General features: G+C 43.4%; 2 protein-coding genes across 3 annotated transcripts in view; one reads left to right on the forward strand and one right to left on the reverse strand.

Moving 5' to 3' along the window:
• Positions 1 to 13,589, forward strand: part of acss3 (acyl-CoA synthetase short chain family member 3) — a 32,394-nt gene extending 18,805 nt beyond the window's left edge. For both annotated transcript variants that reach the window (XM_041030200.1, XM_041030201.1), the window contains exons 10-16: positions 8,496 to 8,591; positions 8,846 to 8,909; positions 10,413 to 10,494; positions 10,858 to 10,980; positions 11,068 to 11,167; positions 11,370 to 11,545; positions 12,186 to 13,589. In XM_041030200.1, the coding sequence (XP_040886134.1) occupies positions 8,496 to 8,591; positions 8,846 to 8,909; positions 10,413 to 10,494; positions 10,858 to 10,980; positions 11,068 to 11,167; positions 11,370 to 11,545; positions 12,186 to 12,269 (725 nt within the window). In that variant the 3' untranslated portion in view covers positions 12,270 to 13,589. The remainder of the gene's footprint in view (positions 1 to 8,495; positions 8,592 to 8,845; positions 8,910 to 10,412; positions 10,495 to 10,857; positions 10,981 to 11,067; positions 11,168 to 11,369; positions 11,546 to 12,185) is intronic.
• Positions 13,589 to 25,637, reverse strand: part of ppfia2 (PTPRF interacting protein alpha 2) — a 150,799-nt gene continuing 138,750 nt past the window's right edge. The window contains exons 20-30 of the mRNA XM_041030199.1: positions 23,776 to 23,857; positions 22,999 to 23,199; positions 20,480 to 20,542; positions 19,595 to 19,624; positions 19,264 to 19,439; positions 19,062 to 19,159; positions 18,762 to 18,937; positions 18,166 to 18,234; positions 17,642 to 17,798; positions 15,909 to 16,000; positions 13,589 to 14,018 (exon numbers count right to left, since the gene is read on the reverse strand). Of these exons, the coding sequence (XP_040886133.1) occupies positions 15,942 to 16,000; positions 17,642 to 17,798; positions 18,166 to 18,234; positions 18,762 to 18,937; positions 19,062 to 19,159; positions 19,264 to 19,439; positions 19,595 to 19,624; positions 20,480 to 20,542; positions 22,999 to 23,199; positions 23,776 to 23,857 (1,111 nt within the window). The 3' untranslated portion in view covers positions 13,589 to 14,018; positions 15,909 to 15,941. The remainder of the gene's footprint in view (positions 14,019 to 15,908; positions 16,001 to 17,641; positions 17,799 to 18,165; positions 18,235 to 18,761; positions 18,938 to 19,061; positions 19,160 to 19,263; positions 19,440 to 19,594; positions 19,625 to 20,479; positions 20,543 to 22,998; positions 23,200 to 23,775; positions 23,858 to 25,637) is intronic.

Here is a 25,637-nt window from a genome sequence, read left to right on the forward strand (position 1 = left end):
CGTTGCGTTTCATTCGTCACACTTACATGTTTTTGTCGATGCTAAATTTACACGTTCTTTTCTGGACATATTTAATTGTGTTAACCAGCTGATGGATGAGAATTTGACTAATTTGACCAGTTCAGCTTGTGATTAGCTTCACTGTGCAGCACTTTGCTGGTGCAGGCAAGGTTAGTTTCCTGGTACAGAGCAGAAGTGATTGGTGTGCTCGTTATTCCCATGTGCAGCGGACTCAATCATTTCTCAGACTACCGCTGTCATCTGATGTGCTGATTCATCCTGTCTCATCAACCCAGACGAGACACTGCATTGCTTTTTTTCACCTGCACTTTCTCCTCCATCTCTCCCACTTTACCTTCACTGTCATTATAGTCAGTTTTTAACTTATGTGCTTCTTTCACACCTACACACCTGCAGTGCATTCAGAATTTCAAATTTTCACACTTTATGTCGCAGCCTCTTCTAAAATTGCTTAACTAAATTTTTTCCCTCCTCAGTCTGCGCTCAGTGCCCCATAATAACAGGGCAAAAACAGATTTTTTGCAAATTTGCTGAAAAGGAAAAACTAAAACATCACATTGATATAAGTATTCATGCCTCATGCAACCATGCTGGTGCATCTCAGACTGTGAGAAATGAGGTTTTCTGGTCCGATCAGACCAAAATTGAACTGTTTGGCCTCATTTCTAAGAGTCATGTCTGTAGGAAACCAGGCACCGCTCATAACCTCCCCAGTATCCACCATCATGCTGTGGGGGTGTTTTCAGTGGTAATGGAAACCTGTTCCAAAGCGCTCTGCCTCAGCCTGGAGTGGTGTAGGGACGACTCTGTGAGTGTCCTTGAGTGGCCCAGCCGGAGTCCTGACTTGAACCCAATTGAGCATCTTTAGAGGAACCCTGAAAATGGCTATCCACCAGAGGTCCCCATCCATCTGGACAGAGCTTGAGAGGATCTGCAGAGATGAATGGCAGAAAGTCTCCAAATCCAGGTGTGTAAAGCTCGTCGCGTCATAGCCAGGAAGACTCAAAGCTGTAATCGCTCCGAAAGGTTCTTCAGCTAAGTACTGAGTACAGTGTCTGAATACTTATGTCAATGTGATATTTTAGATTTTCTTTTTTTAAATAAACTTGCTAAAATTATACTTCAAACATAAGAAAATGTGAAAAAGGTGAAGGGGTCTGAGCGCTTTCTGAATGCACTGTAAATTAACACCAACTACTAACTCCCACTCACCCAAGACACACATATACATGCTTAGCCTATCACCCTTGAACCACCTGAAGCCAGTAGCAGTCCAGCTCACTTTCGCTTATGTGCATATGAGAAAATGCCTTCCATTTTGAAGCCTGATAATAATCTGTGTGCTATTTTAAGCCCATGTGCCACTGGCGGGGGGTGGAGGGGGTGATGAAGGTTGCTGATGTCACTGGTGTTGCCTGGCAACAAATGTGTTTTTCCAGTTGGCAGGGTTTGGCTGCCTCACCAGTGAGTGGTGGCGGACGGACTTACAGTAGTGTTTTAGCCATTTGCGTCTCTCTGTCTCTGACTGACTGTCTCTCTCCGTTTGTCTTTGTTTCTCCGGCTCTCTCTGACAGACAGCAGATGCCTTTATACACAGAATGGAATTATCTTAAAAAAGTGAACCGGACCTCCTCAAAGCATCCGTCTTGTCAAATAAATTGTGGAATTGACAGTTTCTCCCTCTGGCCTTTGCCAGATGCAGCGCTGGCACAGGAGTGTTTTCCAAACATCCTCCTCTTCTTGAAAAATAGTCCAACTCTAAAAAGGTCTGTGAAGGGGAGTTTTACAGCCTCCTTGAAAATGCCATCCACTCACTGAAGAAAAACAGAGGCTTTTAACGGCCCAGCATTCAGTAAATCAGCAGACAGACAGCACTGCAATGGATCAGGGGTTAATAAGGATTCTGAAACCAACAAGCTCAACAGGAACATTACGTTTGGTAAAATACCACCTACCGTCTCACGAGAAGTTTCTCAGTGGTCAGCTTATTAAATTCTTTGTTGTAACCCAATCAGACCTAAGTCTGTGGTACTAAGGTTGATTTTTTTTTTTTTTTTTTTTTTCTTTTTCTCTAAAAAAGTTTGCTACTAGTTTATTGTTCCCCATTAAATCCAGTTCTTGACCAGAAAATTTTGGGAACCGCTGGATTTCCATTAGACGTGTCAGCGTAGTACCTTTAGTGTGTACTTGCCTGCTTAAATGTATTAACTAGAATTGTAATAGAGCCCCCGCCTTATTGATATTCCTTTTCACCACCTCCCCAAGTATAAACCTGTCCCTCAGCTTCTTCTAAAAAAAAAAAAACAAAAACAAAACCAAAACAAATCAGAATACATTTCTTTTCAGTAAATTGTTCCTGAGTCATGTCACCCTCGTGCTCTGTTGCCCACCTTTGGGAGATGCGTGGGAGGATTGGCTTTGTGCCTCTTGTCATTCCACACCAAGCACCAGAAAGCTGCTGTCGCTCACTTGGTCTCATTACATGGCTGCAGAGACAGTAGCGCAGATGTCTTGGCTCGTGTAATTACATCTCCAAGAGCCGAAGTGCCACGTTTGTGTTACCTTGTTGTTTACTGGGGGCTGCTGTCATCAGCTCTCTAACCTGGGAATTTGTCTGGCATTCATTCCTGCCCATTGTAGCATTTGTCTGCTGAGGTTTCTGAGGCACAAGATGGGGGCTATTCATTAGCAAGTTAAGTAGTGAATTTGTATGCATAAACTTAGCTGTGAGCGAATGAGCCGAGCTGTCTGAAAAGTGATAAGGGAGGCAGTGTTTTTAGCTGATGGAATGAAATTGTCCCTTGAAGAGTCTGAGATGTGAATGGGGGGAGCACGTGCACATGTGTGTGTGCATGTGTACGTTGTACTTGATTGCTCATCTTCTGTCTGTGGTGGGTGGCATCACCAACCTTTGACAGTCGCTGCGACATACCCTTATTCCCCACACATATTATATTCTTTCCTCTCTCTCTCTCTCTCTCTCTCTCTCTCTCTCTCTCTCTCTCTCTCTCTCTCTCTCTCTCTCTCTTCACTTGTTATTTTCCTTCATTTTAACATTCAGCCCAATCAGAGTTGCTTGGGTAACCAACCTTTTGGTTTCTACCTGTGTTTGGCTCCGCAGCAGACTTCCAATGATGGTCTTAGTCTGAGCAGCCTAAGCTGTGTTGTCCAACGCAGACTTGTAGCAGAACTAATCCCACAGGTTTGTAGTCAGATTTGGCTCAGTTGTCCTTAAAGCAAGACACATTTTGTTTTGATGCGTGTATTTCTGCAGTGTGCTGCAAAACTATTATTCATGATATCCTATTTCAAATTTTCATAGTGTTTTCACTGCCATGTTATATGAGATAGCTGAAGTCTTGGTTTTATCTGAAACAAGAATCAATCAAACATGTATTATGAAAGAAAACAATGTGGGGAAAAAAATATATTTATATTTCAAAGTCTGGCCAAGAAGCTTGCAGTCTGTTCTCTCTCTCTCTCTCTGTCTGTTCTCATCCTCTCATCCTCCTCCACCACACCGTCTTTTTCAATGACCTTGGGTCGACTATCTTGTTTAGCTCCTGGCTGAGTTACCTCAGCAACCACACATCACCAGGCGGACCGTGAGCACTGTTGTGCATATGTATGATGTACAGAAAGCTGCCCCTTGGCTATTTCTGACAGCGCAGTTGTTTACTGCACATGACACATTAAGTGACAAGTGTTTGTTTGTGTGACATACCACCACCACTACTACTACTACTGCTACTACTTCAGATAAGAGTCAGCCTCCCTGCTAACCTTCCATACATCTCAGTGCCAAAGTTTTAAATTTAGTTTTTACTTTACATTTGTGCTGGTATCCGAGGTGAAAGTGAATCAGAAGCACCGTTAGAAGGAGGATGTATAAACCTGCCATCAAGAAGCAGGTGCAAGCAACACCATTCACCTGATACCTAATTTAGGCTTTTCAATGTGGCAGCTACATTCAAAGGTCTGCCAGATAAATGGCTGCCTTCAAAGCAGATTTTATGCACTTATTCATAAATATTTGGACAGCAGCACACTTTCTGTTGTGTTTTGGCTCATAGCCCAGTGCATTGGAGATGGAAGGAAACTGTGAAATGCTGCTTTTCAGAATGTTTTGATTACTTTGGGCCAGTGGATACAGGCTGTAAACACAACACTGACCTATTGTGAACTTGTTGGCATTCATTTAGGGTTGTGTTTCTGGCCACCTGGTGAATATAAGTCCAGTGTTCACTTTGTTTTGATCTCTGTTTTGGTCCCGGCCAACTCTTGAGGAAAATATCTGTCCCTTTAGCGGCAAAATATTCCATTTTACCCTCACAGTCACTGATAAGTTTCAAATCCAGAATAATGGAGTTACTGAAATGTATGCGAGCTTACAAGCTATCATCTCGGTATCATTTTGGCTTTATTGTCCATGTTTTATGTGTTTCAGCACATTTTGCACTTATGCAAAAGGATTGGATTGGTTTCTCCTGCCTTTTCAGTCTTCATATGGTAACACTGATCAGTCCCATCGTCCACTCTTTGGCCAGTAACTCCTGTCTTATGTGCACACCCTGAAGACAGAGAGGAAGGGCAGGCTTACATTGTTAGTGGAGAAGACAGTTATTTCATCTGAAGAAAGAAGGGCTTGAGCAGCTGCAGAGAGAGAAAAAAAAAAAAAAGAGTTCAGGATCACAGCGCCATCTTTTTTTATCTTGAACAGCAGTTTCTCTCCGAGCAACTAGTAATGAGCATGGCTGTTCAATAGCACCTTCTCATCTGAAACAGCGCCATCGTATCACCCATCCCGCTATTCCAGTGCATCCTCCAACAACCCCCATCCCCAACCCATTCATCACACTCAAAATGCCTCTCACTAGCCAAGCTCATCTCCAACTGGTCGAAGGAAGATTGATTTGTTTGTGTACAGAGGCAAAGAGAGCGCGAGGGAGCAAGAAGGAGCAAAGGAGAAGGAAAAGTCTGAGGTGGGAGAAGGGGATGTCTGATTCCAAGGTGTGTTTTTCTATGTGTATGAGTGTTTGCCAAAGACTCATATCACCAGTCAGTCAGATGAGCAGAGATAGACAGCCACACAGCTTGAGTATGTGTGTGTGTGTGTGTGTGTGTGTGTGTGTGTGTGTGTGTCTCACCTGTCTCAGCCTGTGCTGTCTACCTTTCTTATCAAGCATATTTAATCTTCTCTGCACATTGTGAGCAGAATAGTTACAGTGGAAGTACTCTGTCAGTTTTGGCTCTGGCAAGTTTTCAACTTGACCCTTAAATAGACATTTGGACAGATAACCCCCGTGATGAGAACTTGTCCCTGTGGGGAGGTGTTCATGCACGATACTGCTGACTTATTTAAGTGGGGTTGATCATAGTGCTGAGAGTGTCACTATTCCTGTTTCTGCATGAATATGGACAATGTCTGCCTATGGAATAATAGAATAAAACTCTTCCTCCCCTGTAGCGTGTTGATAAACCTTTCAAAAATGTCATACTGTCAGAAATGTTTCCAGGTAAGCACAATGTCTTTAATCATTTATCTGTATCTGTTCTCTCTGAGCCACAGGGTGTAGGAATGTAAATAGACAACAGCTGCTGTGTTATGATCTATTATGCCTTCACATTGTGGGCTGAGGAATGAACCTTAGGAGTTCTTGGTAAACATCTGAGTCAGCTTTTAGAAACTAAGTTCTGTTCTAGTGAGCCTACCATCTTTCATATAAATGTGAGGACAAAATGTTTTACCGATGCAACTAATTATCATTGAGAAATCTTTGCTTTGCTGAGGTTTAATTTCATGCCTGAAAGCAGCACGGCCAGTTCTGTCTTCCTGTATGCCTTGTAAAATGTCAAGGTCCAATTATACTGTCTTTTTTCATTTGGGTTTTGAATTTACTCTCTGGACCTGAATTGCCGCCAGCGAGCCCTGGCTCCTGCTGTAAACAGCCCAGTTTAAACGCTCTTCTTATGCTGACACGGTTCAGTGGTTGTGTCGAGCCCTAATCGACGCGCAGTTCACAAGTGCTTTTAAAGGACCCTTATGGCGTCCTTCAGGGTCAGACCGATATACTGGTTTGCCAGCATTGGCTTGTTATAAACACCAGATAAAACAACGTCATCTAGGTCCAATATGATGCTGTTTGATTAGCTATTTGTCATGTAACTTTATAATAATATGTAATTAGGTTCAGTTAGTTTTTGATTGTGCACAAAATAAAAGAGCTGTGACTTCATTTTTCACAAAATACTGATTATCCAAATTTCCCACCAGTCCAATCCAGGTATCAGTACTGAAGTCCTGAAACTCCACATCAACAATCTTGTTGGCTTCAAAAAAGGATGAGTTCTTTTCTGCTTTCTTATAAGTTATGGTGTTTCCCCTTTGCTCTGTTTCCATTCAGATAATGTGATGGTCATAAATGTTGTAGTGTGTTGCTACACACCTGAGGGGAAAGCAAAGGTAAAGATTGGTCAACAGGGGGTCTGTCATCGCTCGTGACCCTGCTCTCTGATCAGGTGGGTGGGACTAAATGCCCCCCTGAAGGCATAAAAAAATGTTTTTTTTTTTATCATTGGTGCAGAGTACCATCTCTGCTGACATTGATGGGGCTTTGAACCCTGCAGGGAGTGGATAACCTGCCACTGATGAATGAGGCGTTGCCAGTTCAGAGGCCACCGCAGTTGGGTAATGTGTTAAACTCTAGACCGCCCTTCTCCCTTCTCCTCCCTCTCTTCATTTGCTAACTTAATCCCTTCCTCAGCCAACAGCGACCTCTGAGCTCATGTCTTTGAAGCCTGCTGTGCTGAAGTTGGAAGCAGGTCTATGGCTGTTTGCACTTGTGTGATTAGCAGTAGAGGGAAGATATCGTCGGGATCCACTTTAGTTGGTTGAACTGGTAGCTCAGCAAGGTGCTGGAGATGATTTTGTCTTGGTCTACGTTGACCTAATGTCCGTCCCACGGTTCCCATCTTACAGAGGTACATCATGATCTGAAAAGCCTGCCCCAAAGAACTCTGTAGGGATTTCATGGATTGGTGTTCCTTATCCCAAATTCTGACACTGCATTCAGCATGTTGCAAATTATAGTTACCCCGAGGCATTTTTGACTAGTAATACCCCCCTTTTTTCTTTTTTTTTTTTTTTTTATAAATGGGTCTCAGTTCTATCCCTCTGTTTTCATGTAATTTTGGTGCTCAGGTTCTCACTGCAGCCCAGTCTTCCTGTTTGTAGCTGGCAGGTGTGTAACCCTGGTGAAGTCCTCTGTAGCTGTACCTTTCCCTCAAGGTTTAATGAGGAGCCTGAGATGGCTTTTTGCACATCACTGCTGAGCTGTCATTTGCATATCTGTCCTGCTACCTTGAATGTTTTGACATTGGCCTCTGCCCTCTCAGAAGACAGGGCACATCTGCCATCGGCAGTGTAACTGAAGAATATGTGACTGGAACTGTGTATTTCCTCCCTGTGCAATATATGATCTAATTCTGTTTTAGTGCACCTGGCCGCATAAATTTGCATATTAACATGGGAAAATGCCATGACACTCTTGGTTTGCAGAACCCTAAAAACAATACGACACCACATGCTCTCCCTGCTAGATGATCCGATTACCTTTCCGAACAGCTTGTGCATACATTTGCATTTCAGTGAAGAAAAACGGCAGCACATGGGGCAACTTAGTCGCCTCTTGTTTGTAAAAGTATCACTAAGCCCGTGGGCTGACTGTTTCTGAACAGCAAATAGAGGTTCATAATATTAAATTCGCTGTTTGTGCTGACAGGATGGATCTGCAGTGAAAACCCATAAGCAAACGGGCAAAATGATGGGAATCATGATGTCGAAGATTATTGTGCCTTGTCTGTCACCTGCTGCGTCTTTATACATCGGCTGAGTAGTTCAAGTAAAACTCCTTGTGTTGGAAAAGGGGAACATGACAGAGAGATGGAAGCATTCAGCTGCATCGTTATTTTTGTGTTTTCGTGGAGAAACCAGCTGAAAAATAGAAGGGTTTCTTCAGTGTTTTAGAACTTAAGATGCTGATCCTGGACTGGTCTGGTGCTGTGTGTGATTTGGAATGTAATCTCGCTTACTGAGCTGGATCGATTCTGTTATTCATTCTCTGGGTGGGCTAGAGGGGCTCACAAACAGGCGAGGCTTTGCTGTAAGTGGAGCACAGTTGCGGTGTGGAGTCAGGGAGAGCCCATAGGAGCTGTCATAGTTTTGCATAATGTAGGTTAATGCTGCTCACAGAAGCAATGCAACCCAATACCACACGCGCTCCTTTGATCAACCCACCAGTGGAAGATTTAGCTTTTGCATATGGTGCAGAAAATCCAGAAAACAATAAGGTTGTGTGATAATTGCAGTATTGCACCACAGATTCAGGGCTCATGTGTTTGGCTAAAACTTTAGGGGCCTCCCACACAGATATATGAGTTTTCATGAACATCTTTGTCTGTGTGTTTCTCACCAGAAACTGGCTCAGCCATCACCTCCTCACATATTGGTCTGGGGAACTCACTGACACCACCTGCAGGCCAGGCTGGCAAACCTGTTCCAGGTTACAATGGTAAGATTTAGAACTGTTGATCCATATCCCAGCCACTGTCTTTCCTAAGTGTAAACATCTTGCATTTGCATTTCTATATTTTGCTAATTCATTTCACAGTTACGGATACACAGATAAACCAAAACAGTAATGGATAAAACTTAGCAACCGCCTGTAATTCCCTGTAGAGCATTTAATATTTTTCCTCTTCCAGTTTGCCAGTGGGTAACACACCACCTCTGAATATGAATTGTGTGCTCTCCCCTCTCCACTAGTCACAGTGATCGATGATGACATGCGGGAGGTGAAGCCAAGAACCCTGGGAAACATTGTGGTGAGGTGAGCTGAGTCAATATGTTTATGTGTGAGGTGCGTAGCTATTGCTTTACCTTTCTTCTGTCACTCAACACACGCACAAACATTTAAAATGTGACATTAAAAGCGTTTTGCACACTAATCAAATTTAAACTCCAGCCGTTGAGTCATTAATCTTAATAAATCGCTGTTGGGCAGTTTACATCAGACTCCAAACCTCACTCCTTGTTTTTTTTGCTGATGTTGGAAAAGAAAATGTGTGTGTGTGTCTGTTTATGCAAGAGAGCTGCCGGTGCAAAGTGGACTCCATCAAAAGCTCCAGCAGTCACAACCCCAGCCCTCCGTGCTTCCTTATCTCCCAGCCTGCTACCTATCTGTTATCACTCTCCAACTCAATTTCCCTGTTCTTTTTAACTGCTGGTGTTGACTCAGTGCCAACACGGGGGATTTCCAGAGAATCCACATGTAGAGTGCATCCAGGGATAACGACAGGTAGAGCTGTGAACAGACAGGAACAGCTGTGTTACTGTACTTCCTGCCAGACGCCGCAAAGTCTGTGCCAGCCCCGTCCTTTGATCAGAAGCTATATCCACAGCTTCATAAAGTCATATTCAGTATTTACACAGAGTGGAGGCTGCTGTGGACAGAGAACATATCGTCTTGGAATGTGTTACAGCCCTTAAGCGTCATGTTTTAATGCGTTTTATTAGTTTGTTATTTAATTGTGCTGATTTTTGTCACACAAAAATTGTTTCAAGTGGAGCTTGTGTGCGTAGGACGAGCACCAGTGGCTAACTCTTAAAATGAAAAGCAGCCAAAGTAGTGCATTAGTAGCTCAGCTTATTATTATATATAGTTTTTCTTTTGGCACAAACAGTATTGGAAAAGAGGGTGACGATTTTGCTGCAGTCATAAACGGCAGAATGCCTTTTATCACCCTGTACCACCAGCAGATCTACTTCTCTAGCGAAACTAACCTACACAGAAGCATGTCAAAGGTTCTGACCTGGGAAATGGGACAATCTTGGTGAAGACACTGCTCGTGAAGGGGGGACGGGGGGGGTACTTGTAGTCCCTGGAATAACAAAGACTGAGTGACTTTAATACCCTGTCTGCCCTGTGTGTGTGTGTGTGTGTGTGTGTGTGTGTGTGTGTGCGTGCGTGTGTGCGTGTGTGCGTGTGTGTGTGCGTGTGCATGGAGCTTTGTGTGTTTGGGTGCCACGTCTCGCCGTGGTTCAGTCTAGCAGAGTTTGGCAGCGTCTAAAGTAGCTGCAGTGAAGTGAAACAAAGAAATATCCATCTTCACACACACTTATGGTTTTATCAAGTAAAATCTGATACACTGCGCAGCTCTGGTATCACAGTCAGTTAGTTGTTTTTTTGTGTAGAGCCACATGGAAGGCTTATTCACTGTCATGCTTTGTCATCTTTGAAAGGTCTTAAAGACTCACTTTTATAGGTTTTTTTTTATTTTAATTGCATATTTACGGAGCAATATCTTAAGTGGAACTCTTCTTTTCCCTTCAGACTTCCTTTACCACCTGGTGCAGCCTTGTCACTCTGGCAGAACCGGGATCTGTTCAAGGAGCTGTATTTCACTAAATTCCCAGTAAGTTGTGTTAACATTTCCTAACAATCCAGTGTTTGGAACATGAAATAACTTGTACAGTTGCGACAGTTTGATTGAGGAATTGCTCAATTCACTTTTGATGACACTGGGTGATGTAGTGGAGTGGGTAGTGATAAATATGTGGTAAGAGGTGGCCCTCTAGTGTTGAAATCTTTTATTACAGAACTCCTTTGTTTACAAGCACTGAGGATCCGCAAGAGTTTCGAACGAAGAGACTAGTTATTTCTGATTCTGATTAAAATTCTGAAATTAAGAAAATCAAACCCTGAACTTTAGTTTAGGTGGAATGCCTGTTACACTGTAACACAATGCCAACACTGCTCCTTGCTCTTTCTCCATCAGGGTTACTATGACACCATGGATGCAGGTTTTGTGGACGAGGAGGGTTTCCTTTACATTATGTCCCGGTCCGATGATGTCATCAACGTGGCAGGCCACAGGCTGTCTGCTGGAGCTTTGGAGGAGGTAAGAGAGCTTTTATAAGCAGAGCTAGCAAAATTATCCCAATGCAAATTTGTGGTGTTTTCACTTATGTATATGTGTGTTTTGTAGTCCGTCCTGCTGCACCCTGCAGTGGGAGACTGCGCTGTGGTGGGTCTAGAGGACACTCTCAAGGGTCATGTTCCCTTGGCCCTGTGTGTGCTCAAGAATGGTGAGGCATGTCAAATGTATGGTGCAGCATTAAAGTAATACAACACTTGCCCACATGCAAACCCATGCTTAATTCAGGGTTTTTTTTTATGTTGAGCTGTTGAAATAAGACCAGAATAAAAATTATACTTCAAAATTAAAACTGTGTTTTGTTGTGTCACATGCCTGAATTGTATCTGTAATTGTGTGTCTGTTTGTTTCAGGTGTGCAGAAGAAGGAAGAGGAGATCATTAATGAGATTGTGAAGCTCGTGAGAGACACCGTTGGACCCGTTGCTGCCTTCAGGAAAGTGCTGTTTTTCCGAGGACTGCCGAAGACACGTTCTGGCAAGATCCCTCGTTCCTCCTTAGCCAACCTGGTCAACGGCAAGCCCTACAAGGTACGACACAACTCTTAGAAATATATTTTGTGGATTGTTCCTGTCATCTCTAGTCTTTTAAAAGTTAAGTACAGCAGGAAAAAATCGCTGTGGGGAAATTTTGTTTGCACAGAACATGTTTTGTTTGTCCCCCGTTCAAAGATTTACAGTTGTTTAGAAGAGAGTAAAGCTTATTTTGCTATTTGGGATTTGAGTAATGATGGTGCATTAGCAGGCCCTGCACTCATTAAATAGAACTGAGGGCTCATTTGGGTATTTCATCCCTTTATAGTCACTGACTCGGTTTTCTGCTGATCAGGTGCCAAAGGCCCCAAGAGAGACCGGGATGACAAATTGAGGAACAATGCTTCTTAATATAGTAGTTCTGTTTGTACATGTAAACACAAGGTTTCCATGGAGACTGACTTAGAGCCTTTAAATAAAATCACTGAAGTGTAAGACTTTGAAAAAGTGAATGCATTATACAGGGTTTGTGGCACAGTGTATATCATGTAAACATAATTAATTACCTTAATCATTTAGTTATTACTTTAATTAGGTACTAATTAGCAGGATTTGCTAGCTCCATTTCCTGTTGTTTTTAAATTGCCCTTGTATTACTTCTGTGGTTGCCTTACAACGGATATGTTTCTCGCCTTAGATCACTCCAACCATCGAGGACCCAGAGGTGTTCAGAGACATCGAGAGGCAGGTACAAAAAGCTCTGAGACCTCGTGGAGCCTGAACTCATCAGTGGGACGACAGAGCAAACTGAGGTTGGACAACAAAAAGTCACTGGTGGTGCAATATGTGAGGAAGCACGTCCACGCTGTACACAGGGTGTTGCAAATGTGAACTTAAAGTAGAAATGAAGTTAGTGGTTAATTCTCCTTTTTTAAATCACACTGAAGGCAGACTCAGCAAGTTTTACCTTCTTATGAGCTGTGCCAGTTCCATGAAGCAGGGTTAATGTTTTCCATTTCTAATACTGAAATTATGTCCATTTGTATGTAATCTGGATAATAATGTAAAACCATACTGCACTACAGGCTTTGCAGATTCATAATTAATGAATGGAAGAATGACACATCTGCTGTTTACACAGTGTGATGCCCTTGAGCTGTAAACATTTTGAAAATGTTAAATAATGAGGACGACTCATTCACTGACAGTTTTTTTTTAATTGACAATGAAAATTTGTTTGCTCACCACTTAGTTTTGACCAAAGTACAAGAAGTAATAAATAAAAAAAAAATATGGACACAAAATAAAATGATTTGTTGTTCGTGCAAATTGAAGATGTAAAAACAAATTAAAAGCGTAAGACTTGTTTGGAGTCGCCCATCAGAAATAACTAAAAGACAGATAACAGGGCTGTTCAATACGTCACCCTGGAAATTCTGACAGAAACAAAGAGTCAACAGTTACACCAATGTAAGTCACAGCAAGAAACAGGTTTTTGTCATTAAAAGTCACCTCACTTCAACATGGTCATATACACTCTACGCACACTATGAGCTAAAGCAGTCTGTCTTTCAGTTATTTCGTCTGTTCTGTTAACGTAGTGTCTGAAGGGATGGGGGAGAAGGCCAGCTCGGCTGAGTGTGTTTTTGTCCTTTGTGTTAATGCATCGCCTGACAAAACATACAGTACAACAAGTGACAGGTTCTACGAACGGACCTCCTGCTTTTTTTGTTCTCTGAGAGGAAGTTTTGTGCAACTTCGGAGAGCAACAGCATCTCTTGTTTCGTCCTTGGCTACTAAATAGTCCGTTGAGTTGATGCGGTTGTATCAAAGTGCTTGTCGTGTCGTTCCAGGGCGTCGGCGCGTCCTCTTAAAATGCTCGTTTTGTGACAGCGAGTCCATAGGAAAGGATAATGAAGTCTGTTGGTGCCAGAAATGGGGACTCGAAGTGTTTTTTTTTGGACACCACTAGAGGGCAGGTTTTCACACAACATCCACAGTCTCTTCCTCTCTCTATGGTGCAGCACAGGTTCTTCATCATAATCATCATCAGCACAATGAAAAAATAAAACCATATGTACAAAATGATCTTGGGGGGGGGCGGGGTAATATGGAGACAGTTTAAAGAGCAGCATATATTAATCTATGGTCCACTAAATGAGGTGGCAGGGACATATTTTTTGCACAAACTCTGAATATCTTTTTTATACATAGATGTGTGTGTATATATTAAAAAATGGCATATTTATATTAATTTACAGATAACCTACACATCTCCTGTAGAAGAAATACACAGTACGTTATGCTTCGACAAGTTACTGTACATGTAAAAGGTAGAAATGGTGACAACGGGGCAGCCTGCGGGACAGTTTAGCACCGGCATCTGGTGCCTACATTAGAGGATGGAGCGGGCGGGGGGTCAGGGAGGAGAGCAGGGCTTCTTGGCAGTGCGTGTCGTCAGAATGGTTCGTTCCTCGGCAGCTCGGCCTGTCCAGCAGCTCCACTAGCAAATCTCCGTTCAGAACTGTACCTGAAGGGAAACACAGTGACGAGTAATGAGTCTGGAAATCTTGGTAGTGCCATAGTTGTGCCATGTTGTTTGTACCTCGTTGTGATTTGTAGCCAACTACCCATTTTCAACACTGAAGCTTTTAGGGGGGGGTCCCCACACACAGCTGTAATGGCTCGCGCTTTAACTGCAACCCCTGCGCTTCAAGCGATTTCTTTTAGACTCGCTCGTGTAACTATGGAAATTACGTCTGACCACTCAACAGAACTTTAATGGTCTTTGACTTTGCTAAGTCTGAAATGGAGGAAGGCAGAAGGTTGGAAAGGTTTTAGGCTTTTGTTGTGCACATCTTGTATTTATTGTATTGTATGTGTTTGTTCTTGGTGGCAACTGCTTGCTCTAGTGGAAAAATATAAATACTGTCAGGAACTGAGTATGGGAAAGTTATTCTACGTGCAGCAAATAGTTGAATAGAATAATTTTTTTTTCGGCGCACATGTACTGTACCAGAATCTAACCCTTTGCTCTCACTGAACTTTGCACTGTATTTTTTTTTTTTTTCTTTTTGCTGAGTGGGAGTGGGACTGGCTGCTTTGCTTTTACTTCCCTTTATCTCTCCCCTTAGCTGTCTTTATTATTTATTTTCCTCACACTCCTCTTATATGATCACCCTGCAGCCACAGCATTTCATCGTTATCTGTCTATTGTGCCTCTAACCTCCATACTTTTTACATTCTGGAGGCTTGTAATGATACTGGAATAGGACTAAAAGGTTTTTTTGGCCTGTTCTCACTGCAGCAGATGTCTAAGCCGGTAAATATGGGATAAGAGAGAAGTACAGTTTAAGTTTAAAAATTTGGATGTTTGTTAAATTTAGATTATGCTACAGAGGACAGAGGTTGCACTTTATGCTTGTGTTTTCCATTTTTGGCCAGTTGTTGTTGTTGTTTTGGAAAAGGCTGTATTCTGTGGGGAGTCAGGAGCTATGTAAGCCAGGCAACGGGCAAGGGTGGGGGCCCAGGCCTGCCGATCCATGACATCATAGACTGGTCCTAGAGACTTGTAATGTCACCTCTGTGGTCGGGAAGGACCCAGAGTTAGTGTGGGAGGTGGAGCAGTACCAACTAGATGTATTGGGGCTCATCTCCACACACACAGCACTGGCTCTGGAACCAAACCACAGGAGAGGGTCCAGACTGGGTGAGGTGTGTTGGGGGGACTGGGATTTGTCATTTTACCATATACGTAAATGCAGTTTACATTTCTTAGTCTTGGCCATCTGGGCTCTTTGTGCTCAACAACACATCCAAAGGAAAACTGAAACTTCTCTTTGTAGTTTTTGGCATCTGGTCGCCACTTCAATTTCACTACAGTAGAGATGCAAAGAGGCAGCGCAGTCAGCAGCAAATCAAAGCAAATACTTCTGAGAAAAGACACTTTTTCATTGCACCTGGGAGTGCAAAGAAAACAGTTGGAAAAGAAACCAGGGCGGGCTCTCTTTGTAATCTGTAAAGTTTGGATAACTCTCACAGTGCCTATTTTTAGGAGCCTTGAACTATCATAATCACGAATATCAACTTTGTTAACTAATCTCTGTTAAAGATATTGCAGATCTCAGTTGTTTGAAGCAGATTTCTAAAGCTCGGACCATCAGTGACTCATCTCTTTTGGACGGACATTAAAGAGGAGACATCAGTATGAGACCATGGCTCGCTGCTAGCCCTGCCGTCTCCTATCACCTTATCACAGCTACCTGGCAAAAACACTGCAGAGAATCGCCAAGCCGATGAGACAAACATGCTTATCTTGGGATACGACTGGCCCTCTTCTCTTTAATCCAGTATCTGTTTTAAGTGCTTCTGAGGAAAGCTGTGTATTTGACAGAGCGAGAGTCTGTGTAATGTTACATACAGCGTACAGTTTAAGGTCCCTCTCTTCCTCCTCTCAGCAGGAGTAGGTTCTCACCGTGGAGCTGTCCAGCCGCTGCACCGCAGAGGGTCCGACTGTAGGGGGAGACAGCGAGAGACAGAGAGAAATCTGTAAGTGTGAATGTTAAGGCTCTTACCACATCAGATGGACCCAGAGTGAGAAGGAAACCTTCCTCCACTTGGTTACCACCCCAGATAAGTGCCACAAGATGAGACGTCCTCAACGGTATGAGTGAGATCACAAGCAAAACACTTCTTCCACACAACAGAGATTATTTAGTGTCACCCTCAGAAGAGAGAGCCATGGATCACACACTCAAAGGAAGTTTTAGTTTTGACTGGACACCACCAGCAACAAGATTTGAGTGTATTGTGGACGTCACAGACCAGGGAGCACAGAGAATAGAGACAGAGGGACACAGAAAGGCTGTTTGAGTGTCACTGGGAGCACCTCGTTAGAGGAGAACACTGGCTCAAATCAGTGCAGGCGGATGATTTGCAGTCATGTATCACAACTTGTGTGGTGTAATTTGTAAAGACACAGTTGTTAATACACTCTGCATCCTTCTGAAGGATAATTCCAGTCTATTACAGCCTGTGTCTGGAGGTTCATTCTTAGCCTTGGAAACAGCTGTAGGCAAAAAGAATCTTAATACAAAATCAGTTTTACTCACTTGGAAGTGGTTTTTACAGAATTTACAAAACTGTTGTCTTGTTTACTGACTGATCTGATTGTCTGACTGCTTGTGTTTCTTGCCCTGTCCCAGATCTCAGCCGGTATTTTGGATACACTTTGATCAGAACAAACTGAAATGTTAAAATAAGAAGTAAGTCATAAGCGTTTGTTGTGGAGGAATAAGTTGTAATAAAGTAGAATTATCCTTTAATAAAAGCCTGTTTCAGCAAGTGTCCTCTTTTAACAGCAGGGGGATAAGGAATGACACAAACTGTCCGTTTGAGTTCTTGAAACATCCAAGACCTTAACTATGTAAACCTCCTGATTCAGGCCAACTTACATAGCACTGCTCAGCCACCTTTTATTTTGCTGCTGTTTCTGTAACTTCAAGGGTTACGCCAGCAAGCATGGGTCCTAATCCATAACTTGGCCCCCTAGCCTTTACCACCAGGGTGACTAGACACAACAACTATTTTGCAACTCTGCAAAACAACACCCTTGGAGTTTAATATTAGAGAGATTGAAGAGTGGGACAGTAAGAGAGAAGAAAGGTGAGGGTGAGAGACCACAAAGAGAAGGAGAGTTACAGCAGGACAGTGGTTGGCAGAGACCATGTGAAGAGGAGGGAGTGTATGTAGAATATTAATAATACACGCAGGGCCAACAAGCCCAGAATCTTCACTGGGGCATATCTGACCTTGATACCAATCCAAATACATGTCGTCAGGACTGTCATCCAGCGCCTCATAGAGGACTGCAGAGCAGCCGTCACAGAGTCAGAGAGAACAAGAGACATGGTCACAAAACAGCGTGGAGCAGCAAACTCCTGCGCTCAGCTTTGCTCCACCTGTGCAGCTGGTGGATTTAACCTTTGTTTTGTTGCTGTGTTTGAAAGCCACTCTGCAGAAGATATCCAGCTTTAACACAATTCATGTACAGTAAAGCACCAAGCCTTCACACTACTACTAAAATACTACTACTACTAAATTTGCCAATGGGCATCTGAACTGTGAAATAAGGGTGGAGAGTCAGGTACTCACCCTCAGGGGGCAGCCTCCGGGAATGACCAGATGTCGCGGTGAGACGGAAACCAGCGGGGAGCGTCTCTGCCGATCCGGGCATCATACTGATACCATGAACGTCTCGGGGCGGGAACTGCCTCCTCCACGATGGACCTCGGAAGTCTTTGTCGTCACACTGATGGACAGAGGAATGTAATTGGTTTTCAGACACGAACAGCTCTGAGTGCAGACTTAGCTTTAGTTTTACAGCTGATGTTAAGTGTAAGATGAGTTAACATGTCTAATTTCAAAACCCTTCTGTGGATAACTTTGAGGTACTGGGAACTCTGGGCCGCTGTACTATAAGGTAAGAGAAGAAAGGATTTCTGCACCTTTAACACTGAATAAGAATAATTTAGAACTATTGTACTGACAGGGCGTTTTAATATCTTGATGGTAAACATCTAATTGTTGCAAATAACTGAAATGACTGACACAAGCTTTGTGTGTTATGACATTTCACCTCACGGTGGTGTGAGGACAGTGTTGTCGGTGCTGCTCACCTCATCCAGCCTCCTGTCAGTGCCCAGGGCCAGCAGATTATTGTACTCTCGCTCCAGAATCTGACGTGCCTGAGGAAAGAAAAAAAAAAACCCCAACAACACATGATTTTCCCACCGCCAGCTATTTTTAGCAGCATGGTAACAGAGGCAGCTGACACATTACGTTATTCGCGCTGCATATTCATTTTACCCGAGTATAGATGAGCAGTGAAAATTCACAGGGCAACTTGCCAGAGTGACAGTTGGCAAATCTGCATGTTCTGATTTAGATTCCACCAGCTTTTGAAGGCTGATACCGACATACCTCTATTTTTGGACTGAAGGTGCTGACAGATGATATTTCTGCCCATATTCAGCACCTTTAAATTTGGCTTTGTCACTGCCAAAAGTAACTTCAAAAAATGAAGTGGAAAAATGTGCCCTTCACAATGGAAAACCTATGAAGTTGTATTTAGACCAGGGTAATGCTGCTCCTGCCATCAGACAGCCAAACTTTTACATTGGCCCTTTAGTTCAAATTCAAAAGTGGTCTGTGCTTGCTGTCCAACTGTCTGAGTCACAAAGGGAAACGCAGATAACGGACTGTGTTGGTGTACCTGAGTGTTTTGTGTGGGGATCTGGAGGAGCAGCGCTAGGCTGCTGTAGTCAAAGTTGTCATCCAGGGCGACCAGAGCTCCGTGCACGCCGCTCTCCAGAAGGATGTTGGCGTAGTCCCTCAGGCCTATGCTCTGCACCCAGCGGATGACCCGCTCATTACTCCACACCAGCACGTCTGCAGACACAGGTATGAAAATCCCATTTCAATCTTTATCTCAAATCTCCTTTTACTCCCAGTTTTTAACACGCTGATTTGGTTTGTTATTGCGTTGATTAGTTTTTGTTTCGGGTGTACTTGCCTCTCATTTCATGCTGGCTTTGCTCCCGGCGTCTCTCCAGTTCCTTCCTGTCATAGTTGAGCTTCTTCAGACACATGATTCCATACTGTAAACTTGTTCTGGTGTCAGAGAAGCACACATAAAGTTAATTCTGTCTCTGAAAACCCTGTATGCTTCTCTCTACCTGACAGTCACCACAAGGCAGGTGAGGTGAGTCCAGTACCTGTGGAAGCTGTCCACCATTTTGAGGTGCACCCTCAGGTCCTTCTTGGTGAGGTGGTCCAGCATGCGGGCGTCCACCAGGCACTCCATGAAGTAGCTGCGGTACTGAGGTAGTCCGAGACTGGGCAGCCACTCGTTTCCTATCCACTCATGGTTCATGTCGCCATAAGCAAGAGTCTGAGAAAAGGCATCAGTCAGCACACACTATTCCTCGTTGTTTACAGAAGAAATAAAATCTTTAACTGATGTTTGTACATGTTCATATTGGCTGTAAGATTAAAGTTACAACAACCTGTAGTGTATAAGATCAAGAAATGACAGTGCTCCCTTACCTGTGCCCAGCTCCCTTCTTCAGACTCTGACTTCTGATTAAAACACAAGGAAAAGAAAAAATGTGTATTTATGAGAGAAAATGTCATCTTACTCTTTCATTCTCAGATGTGACCTGACCTGACAGTTTGCATTTACTTAGAAATATGGGAGCAGGGGCCTTACACTAAAGCCTTAGAACTAATATTGTGTTGCTGTGGTGTGAAGGTATTGATGCAGTTTGAATCCAGTCATATATTCTGCTAATTAAGACCCAACATAATGACGCTTTCTTACCTTTATTATACAAAGAAAAACTTGGCTGCAACACCACAAATACTCACCCACATCTTGTAACAGCCTGACAAAGACGAGGCAGGTTCAAACCTCACTGCACATCAGATCTCTGAGAGTTTGTTTTTTATCTCTGCATGAGGTAACAGTTTCCTTTTTTTGGATGCAAATGCTGCATTTCACATCCAGCCTTTACAGGCTGACTCACTGATGTGCCAACTTGAGCTGGATGCAAAGTGCAGTGGAAAAGCTTTTAGAGATCTGGTGTTTGGTGAGTTCTTTGTCTGGCCCTCAGGATTACCAAACTCTAATAATGGAGATGAACTGAGTCACACTCTTTCTGAGCCATCATCAGCTACAAAAAGCTGCACATACACAGAGCTTGTGTATATCATTAAAGAACAGGCTCGTCCAACTAAATCCCGGCTTTAAATTAGTGTTAACAAGGAGGTTGACGGATCAGGGAAGGAGTTAACTGATGCATGCCTTCTCCATCAGTCACCACCTTTGGTCTTGCCTCATTCAGTCCATTTGATATGCTCACTCGCACACTTAAACACACATGACTGATAGAGAAAGAGAGGGGTGAGGGTAAAGGACACAAGGGGACTGACCGTTTTGGAAGGGGCTGCCAGGGTCTCCATCTCCTCATGGGTCACCCATACATTGCCTGACGGCTACAAGGGGCAGAGCCCAAGAGACAGAGCAGCAGCAGGGTTGGTAGTAGAGGTCCGGTAGGAGGGGCAAGCAGTGTTAAAGAAGAAGAGCAGCACCACTGTAAGCCAATAGTGTTATAGCATCACAGTCAGATGATGAACTGGCCCCAAACCCGCCAGGGGTCAAAGGGCATATACAGAGGACAAGAACACACACAGTACAGCACAGAAACATCCCAACTTAGACAGTACAGTACATGTAGAAAGAACAAAGACAGTTACCATGCATAACAGTGACGACCAAATTAATTAGTACAGTTAACAGACACATAAACCCCACATTACTCATCCCTCTCCATCTATAATTATGCCAGTAAAGGGTTATTTCACTCAAATTACAGAAGAAACACTTAACTGTAGTGGTGACCAGCCACTTGTGTTTTTCTGGTGAAATTCCTCCAGAACCAAAACTAAAAGAAGATGAATTAACTGTTGTATTTACAAAGACAAGCAGCAAATCCTCTGAATTGATGGCTGGGACCAAACGATGTCGATGGACTAACTGTTTAATTATTTTAGCTGCAAAAAAAAAAAAAAAAAAACTAGATGTTTCTGAAAATGTTTGTTTTTGTAATTTGTGTGAATAACCCTTTAAATTGACCATAACTTTTGTCCGTTTTCATGCATTATTGTGTCGCCGTAGGAGCCGTGATTGTTGTGCAGTCACAGCAGCAGGTCAAGCTGCCGTGACTCAGCCACAAGTGACTGTTAAAGGCTCAGGGCTCTCAACAGTGGACCAGTCCTTGGAGTGGAGGTAAAATGGCCGAGTCTTTTCCCCTCTCTCAATTTTCTACTCCATATACACGTCCAGCTGCGTTTACAGGGTCAGTTAACCCCCGCGTGTTAAGTGTGTGTGTGTGTGTGGGGGGGGGGGGGGGGGGGGTTTAAGCGTGACAACAGGCAGAGGGCCTGTCACAGTCGGGGGGGGGGGTGAGTTTGTGATCGGACGCGCGGAGCCGCATGCTCTGCAATGAAAATTTCATGAGGTGTGGAACTGGAGCCAAGTGATAGAAGAGAGGGCGAGGGAGAGGGGGGGACGCAGAGGAGGGTAAAAGAGTACCTGCACAGTTATTTAACAACAGGAGCAGACAGAAAAAGTGCAAGAGCTTATGAGTTACGACTCCTGCATGCACAGATAGTATTGTGTAAACTCTTACAAAAAAAAAAAAACCCTTTAATGAATATTCTCAGCTATGTTTATATAACAACACACAGATTCTGATGTCTATATGATGCATGGTCTGCACTGTCTGTGTACCTCCAATATAAAGCGCATTAGTCCTTGCTCTGCAGCCTGAGAAGTCGCTATCATTAAGAAACAGCAGAGTCCTTAGAGACCGTATGCAATTACCATGACAACAGGGAGCTGTGAAAGCGACGGTGGTGTGGACTAACGGGAGAGTTAAATTACAGTGCACACCGGTGCAATGTTTTTTAAACCAGGCCAATGACTCCCACTATAACATTCACTTACTTATCTCAAAGACTGTAGGATTTTAAATTGGTGAGATATAAAAATAAATATCACTGTGCTTGTTGTCAGCCACCTACACGCGTGTCGCCCGTGTGTGGAGGAGTTGTTCGTGTGAGCAGAGAGGAAATTTAGTGATAAAAACATTTGTCAGAGCTGCTTCGGAGGCAGAAGTTATGTCATTATTTTCATTAAAAACTACCTGCGTGTTCGCTTAAAGACAGGAAACGGGGGGGACACTGCTCGCCCAGCTCTGTCAGTAACCAGCACCTCTAAATAAAACTAATTAACACGTTCATAACTGTCACTAACTGTCCTTTTACACTTTTCTATGGATTAAAAACAGGAATCTATCCTAATAAACCCCGCTGGTTTATTGTATGACATTTTTTCAGGTATCTTTTTCTGCTTTCTGAGAAGTTTTTTATCAATTATGTGTTCACGCACACCAGGGTCAACAATGAAAACAAGCCTTGTTTTATCCCTGACAAATTCTGATATACTGTTTTTTTTAATAAAAACACAATAGGAGTTTGTCAGTAAACCAAAACCAAACAAGATAGACTTTTTTAATAAGTGATTTTTAGAGGTGCTGGTAGACAGATAAAAAAACAACAACATTTGGACAGAGTCAGGCTGTTTCCCTGTTTCTTCTCTTTATGCTGAGCTAAGCGAGTCACGGTCTGGCTCTCTATCTTTACAGCGCACAGACAAATTTGGGAGTGGTACCAATCTTCTCATCCAATTCTTGGCATAAATACAGATTTGTGCATTTCTCAAAATATCTCTTCAAATATTCAAATTGTAATCCTATTTTTTTGTTTTTTCTTTTCCATTTCTACTGTTAGACTTCTTCTTCCTCCACATGAGCTTCGCTTCCAGCAAAGGTTTGCACAACTAAAATTCCGCTCTGCGTCCGTGTTCCCACATTTTCTGCATAACTCACGGTTCTGGAGGTGGGCGGGGCGGAGGGGCTGGTGAGGGAGACCATTTCCTGGATGGCCAGGCGGAGTTTGAGCCGGTGCAGAGGGTTGCTGATACCGATCTCCCTCTGGATCTCGGTGTCAGAGAGGGCCGACATGATGGCTCCGCTCTTCACGTTGGCCCGGCACGCAGCCACGTACCATGCCGGCATCCCCAACCACAGCTTTACCACACAGAGAGGATGAGAGGAGACAAAGGAGAACCAATTGTTGAGTTTAGAAACCTGAATTTACCTTGATTATCCACACAAATATGAATTAACATGTTTTTAATCCCCACCCTGAATTTCAGCAGAGAACTTTGTCCCTTGATAGTCAACATCTTTCACGTAATTTTCCATGTTGAAAAGAATATAATTTGGCAGGAAACACTGAACTCTGGTTAGTTGGCATTAAAATGATCGGTTATAACAGTATGTAATGTTAGCTCAAAATATTCAAAGCTCAGCAGCTCAAAAAAACAAACAAAAAAAACCCCAACAACTATCAGCCCTGATAATCCCATTTGACTCTGTCCTTAATTGGAACATTGTGGTGGGGGATTAGTGGGGTCATGAGTTGGCTGGTGGTTGTGCGTCCGCCACTAAACATTAGGGGGCAGCAGTGGTTCTGTATTTTTCTACTGTTCATTCCAACATGTTGAGCTACTCCAAAACTCATCACAAATTGAGTTGAGTGTAGCTGCTATTAAGAATCCAATCTGGAAAAAAATAATCATACATGTCTCAGAGATCGTTTACCTCCAGCCAGGCTACAACTGTTGGGCCGTCCCATTGGGCGAAAGGTAAACCCTTTCTCCTGGCCTCCTCCAATAGCTCGTGTCTGAGGGCGGGGACAGAGGAGACCTGTTATGAATGTGCTTGTACATCACGATAATACACACATTTACTCACTCTTATACAGAACCATACCCTCTTTAACTCTCTCACATCCTCATCCCTGCTCACCGCTGTTCACAAATCCCTGCAGTAACAGTGTTGTCCCTGTGTAGGTGTGTGTGTCTGTGTGTGTGTAGTACATGAGAGGGAGAATACTCGCACACATTTTATCTTCCCAGTTCAGCCTGTACACCAAGAGTGTTGAAAAGGGCATAGTTTTATCATTCATCTCTGGGCTGCCAGAGAACGGAGGCAGGCGAGCACACAACTGTAGCTGCACTCAGAGACTCACACACTCACACACACACACACACACAAGGCTTTGTGTTGCTAAACTTGTGAGAGCATCCATTGACTGTATTCAACCCGAAATCCCTAATCCTGATGTTAATATTTTCTGTCATACACCTACTGTATTTGTAATGTCAGATTTACTGCAGTTTGATGGTATAACACTTACAGGTGGTGCTGCAGCAGCATAATAAATCTAAATATCACTCACTGGATATTTTGCAGAATTAATCTTTTGGGGTTTTTTTGTCTCTCACTGTGTGTTTTCATGCAGATGTGGATCCAGATGCAGATTGAAAATTGCCCAGCGGAGTGTCTGTGAGTCCTCTCTCTTGAGTCCAAACACAACAACACCTGTGTGGCTCGCTGTGCTACAGTACCTGCTCAGTGAAGCTGGACACTACATTCCTAATCTGAACACATTTGCCCGGCTCATCCCAGTTCAGCCGCTCAGAATTTATTCTGCTGAGAGAGATTTTTTTTGCACTCTTTTGTTGACGCAGCTTTTGAATCATGCAGTGTTGTATTTTTAAAGGTAACTTTTCTTCACTTTTTCTGGGCCGTGCTCCACGGCTTTGTTTAGCAGGTGTTGAAGTGTAACCTGAGAGGGCTGACTGGTATTTTGCTTCGCCTCACTCTGAGAGCTGCAGCGAGCGCCGGTGCCGACCTACTCAGCGCAATGTAAATTGCACCTTATCGACAAGGAGCAGCGAATAGATGCTCTCGGTCTGTCGTGCACGGAGCTATTTGTATTGTGCTGAATCCTCCCACACTCGACGAGACGCAGAGAACCGAGAATCAGCCTAAAAATGCCTGACAAGCAGAGGTCCAAGGAACACACTGGTAATCTCACACACACACACACACACACATTAAACAATGCACTTATTCTATTTAGTGAACACATTTCATAACAAAAAACTGAATCAACAACCCATTCCCTGAGTATGTTGTCAAAGAGCTTGACAAATGGAAAGAGTGGGCTTAGTAATAACATGACACATGTAGCACTCTCAGCGTTGAGGGCCTCAGTACAGTGAAAGGGCACTGAAATACAGCATACATGGCATACAAAAGCCTACAGGTGACAGAGGAAATGTGTTCATCCACACACAACCAGGTACATTCACTGTCTTATCTATCCAGCACATGGGGAGATAGCTCATGTTTTATGTTCAGGTCAGGTCTAATGCATGGAGAAATACATCCACTGAACATAGCTGGGGAAAGGGAAGTAAGGAAACAGTTATGACAAATCATACAAACAAAAAAAAGAACATTTGACGTTCCCATAACCAGATATTGCAGCTGGTTATTTCACACAAATAGATAGAGACACATATAAGGAGAGGAAGACATTCCGGGTATAAAAATTGGGCCCCAGCTTTAGCGGCGGCACATTCTCTGTCCAGCCATGGATGCAGCTGCCATTG

The sequence above is a fragment of the Toxotes jaculatrix genome, chromosome 22 (genome assembly GCF_017976425.1).
Source record: "Toxotes jaculatrix isolate fToxJac2 chromosome 22, fToxJac2.pri, whole genome shotgun sequence".
NCBI lineage: Eukaryota > Metazoa > Chordata > Actinopteri > Toxotidae > Toxotes > Toxotes jaculatrix.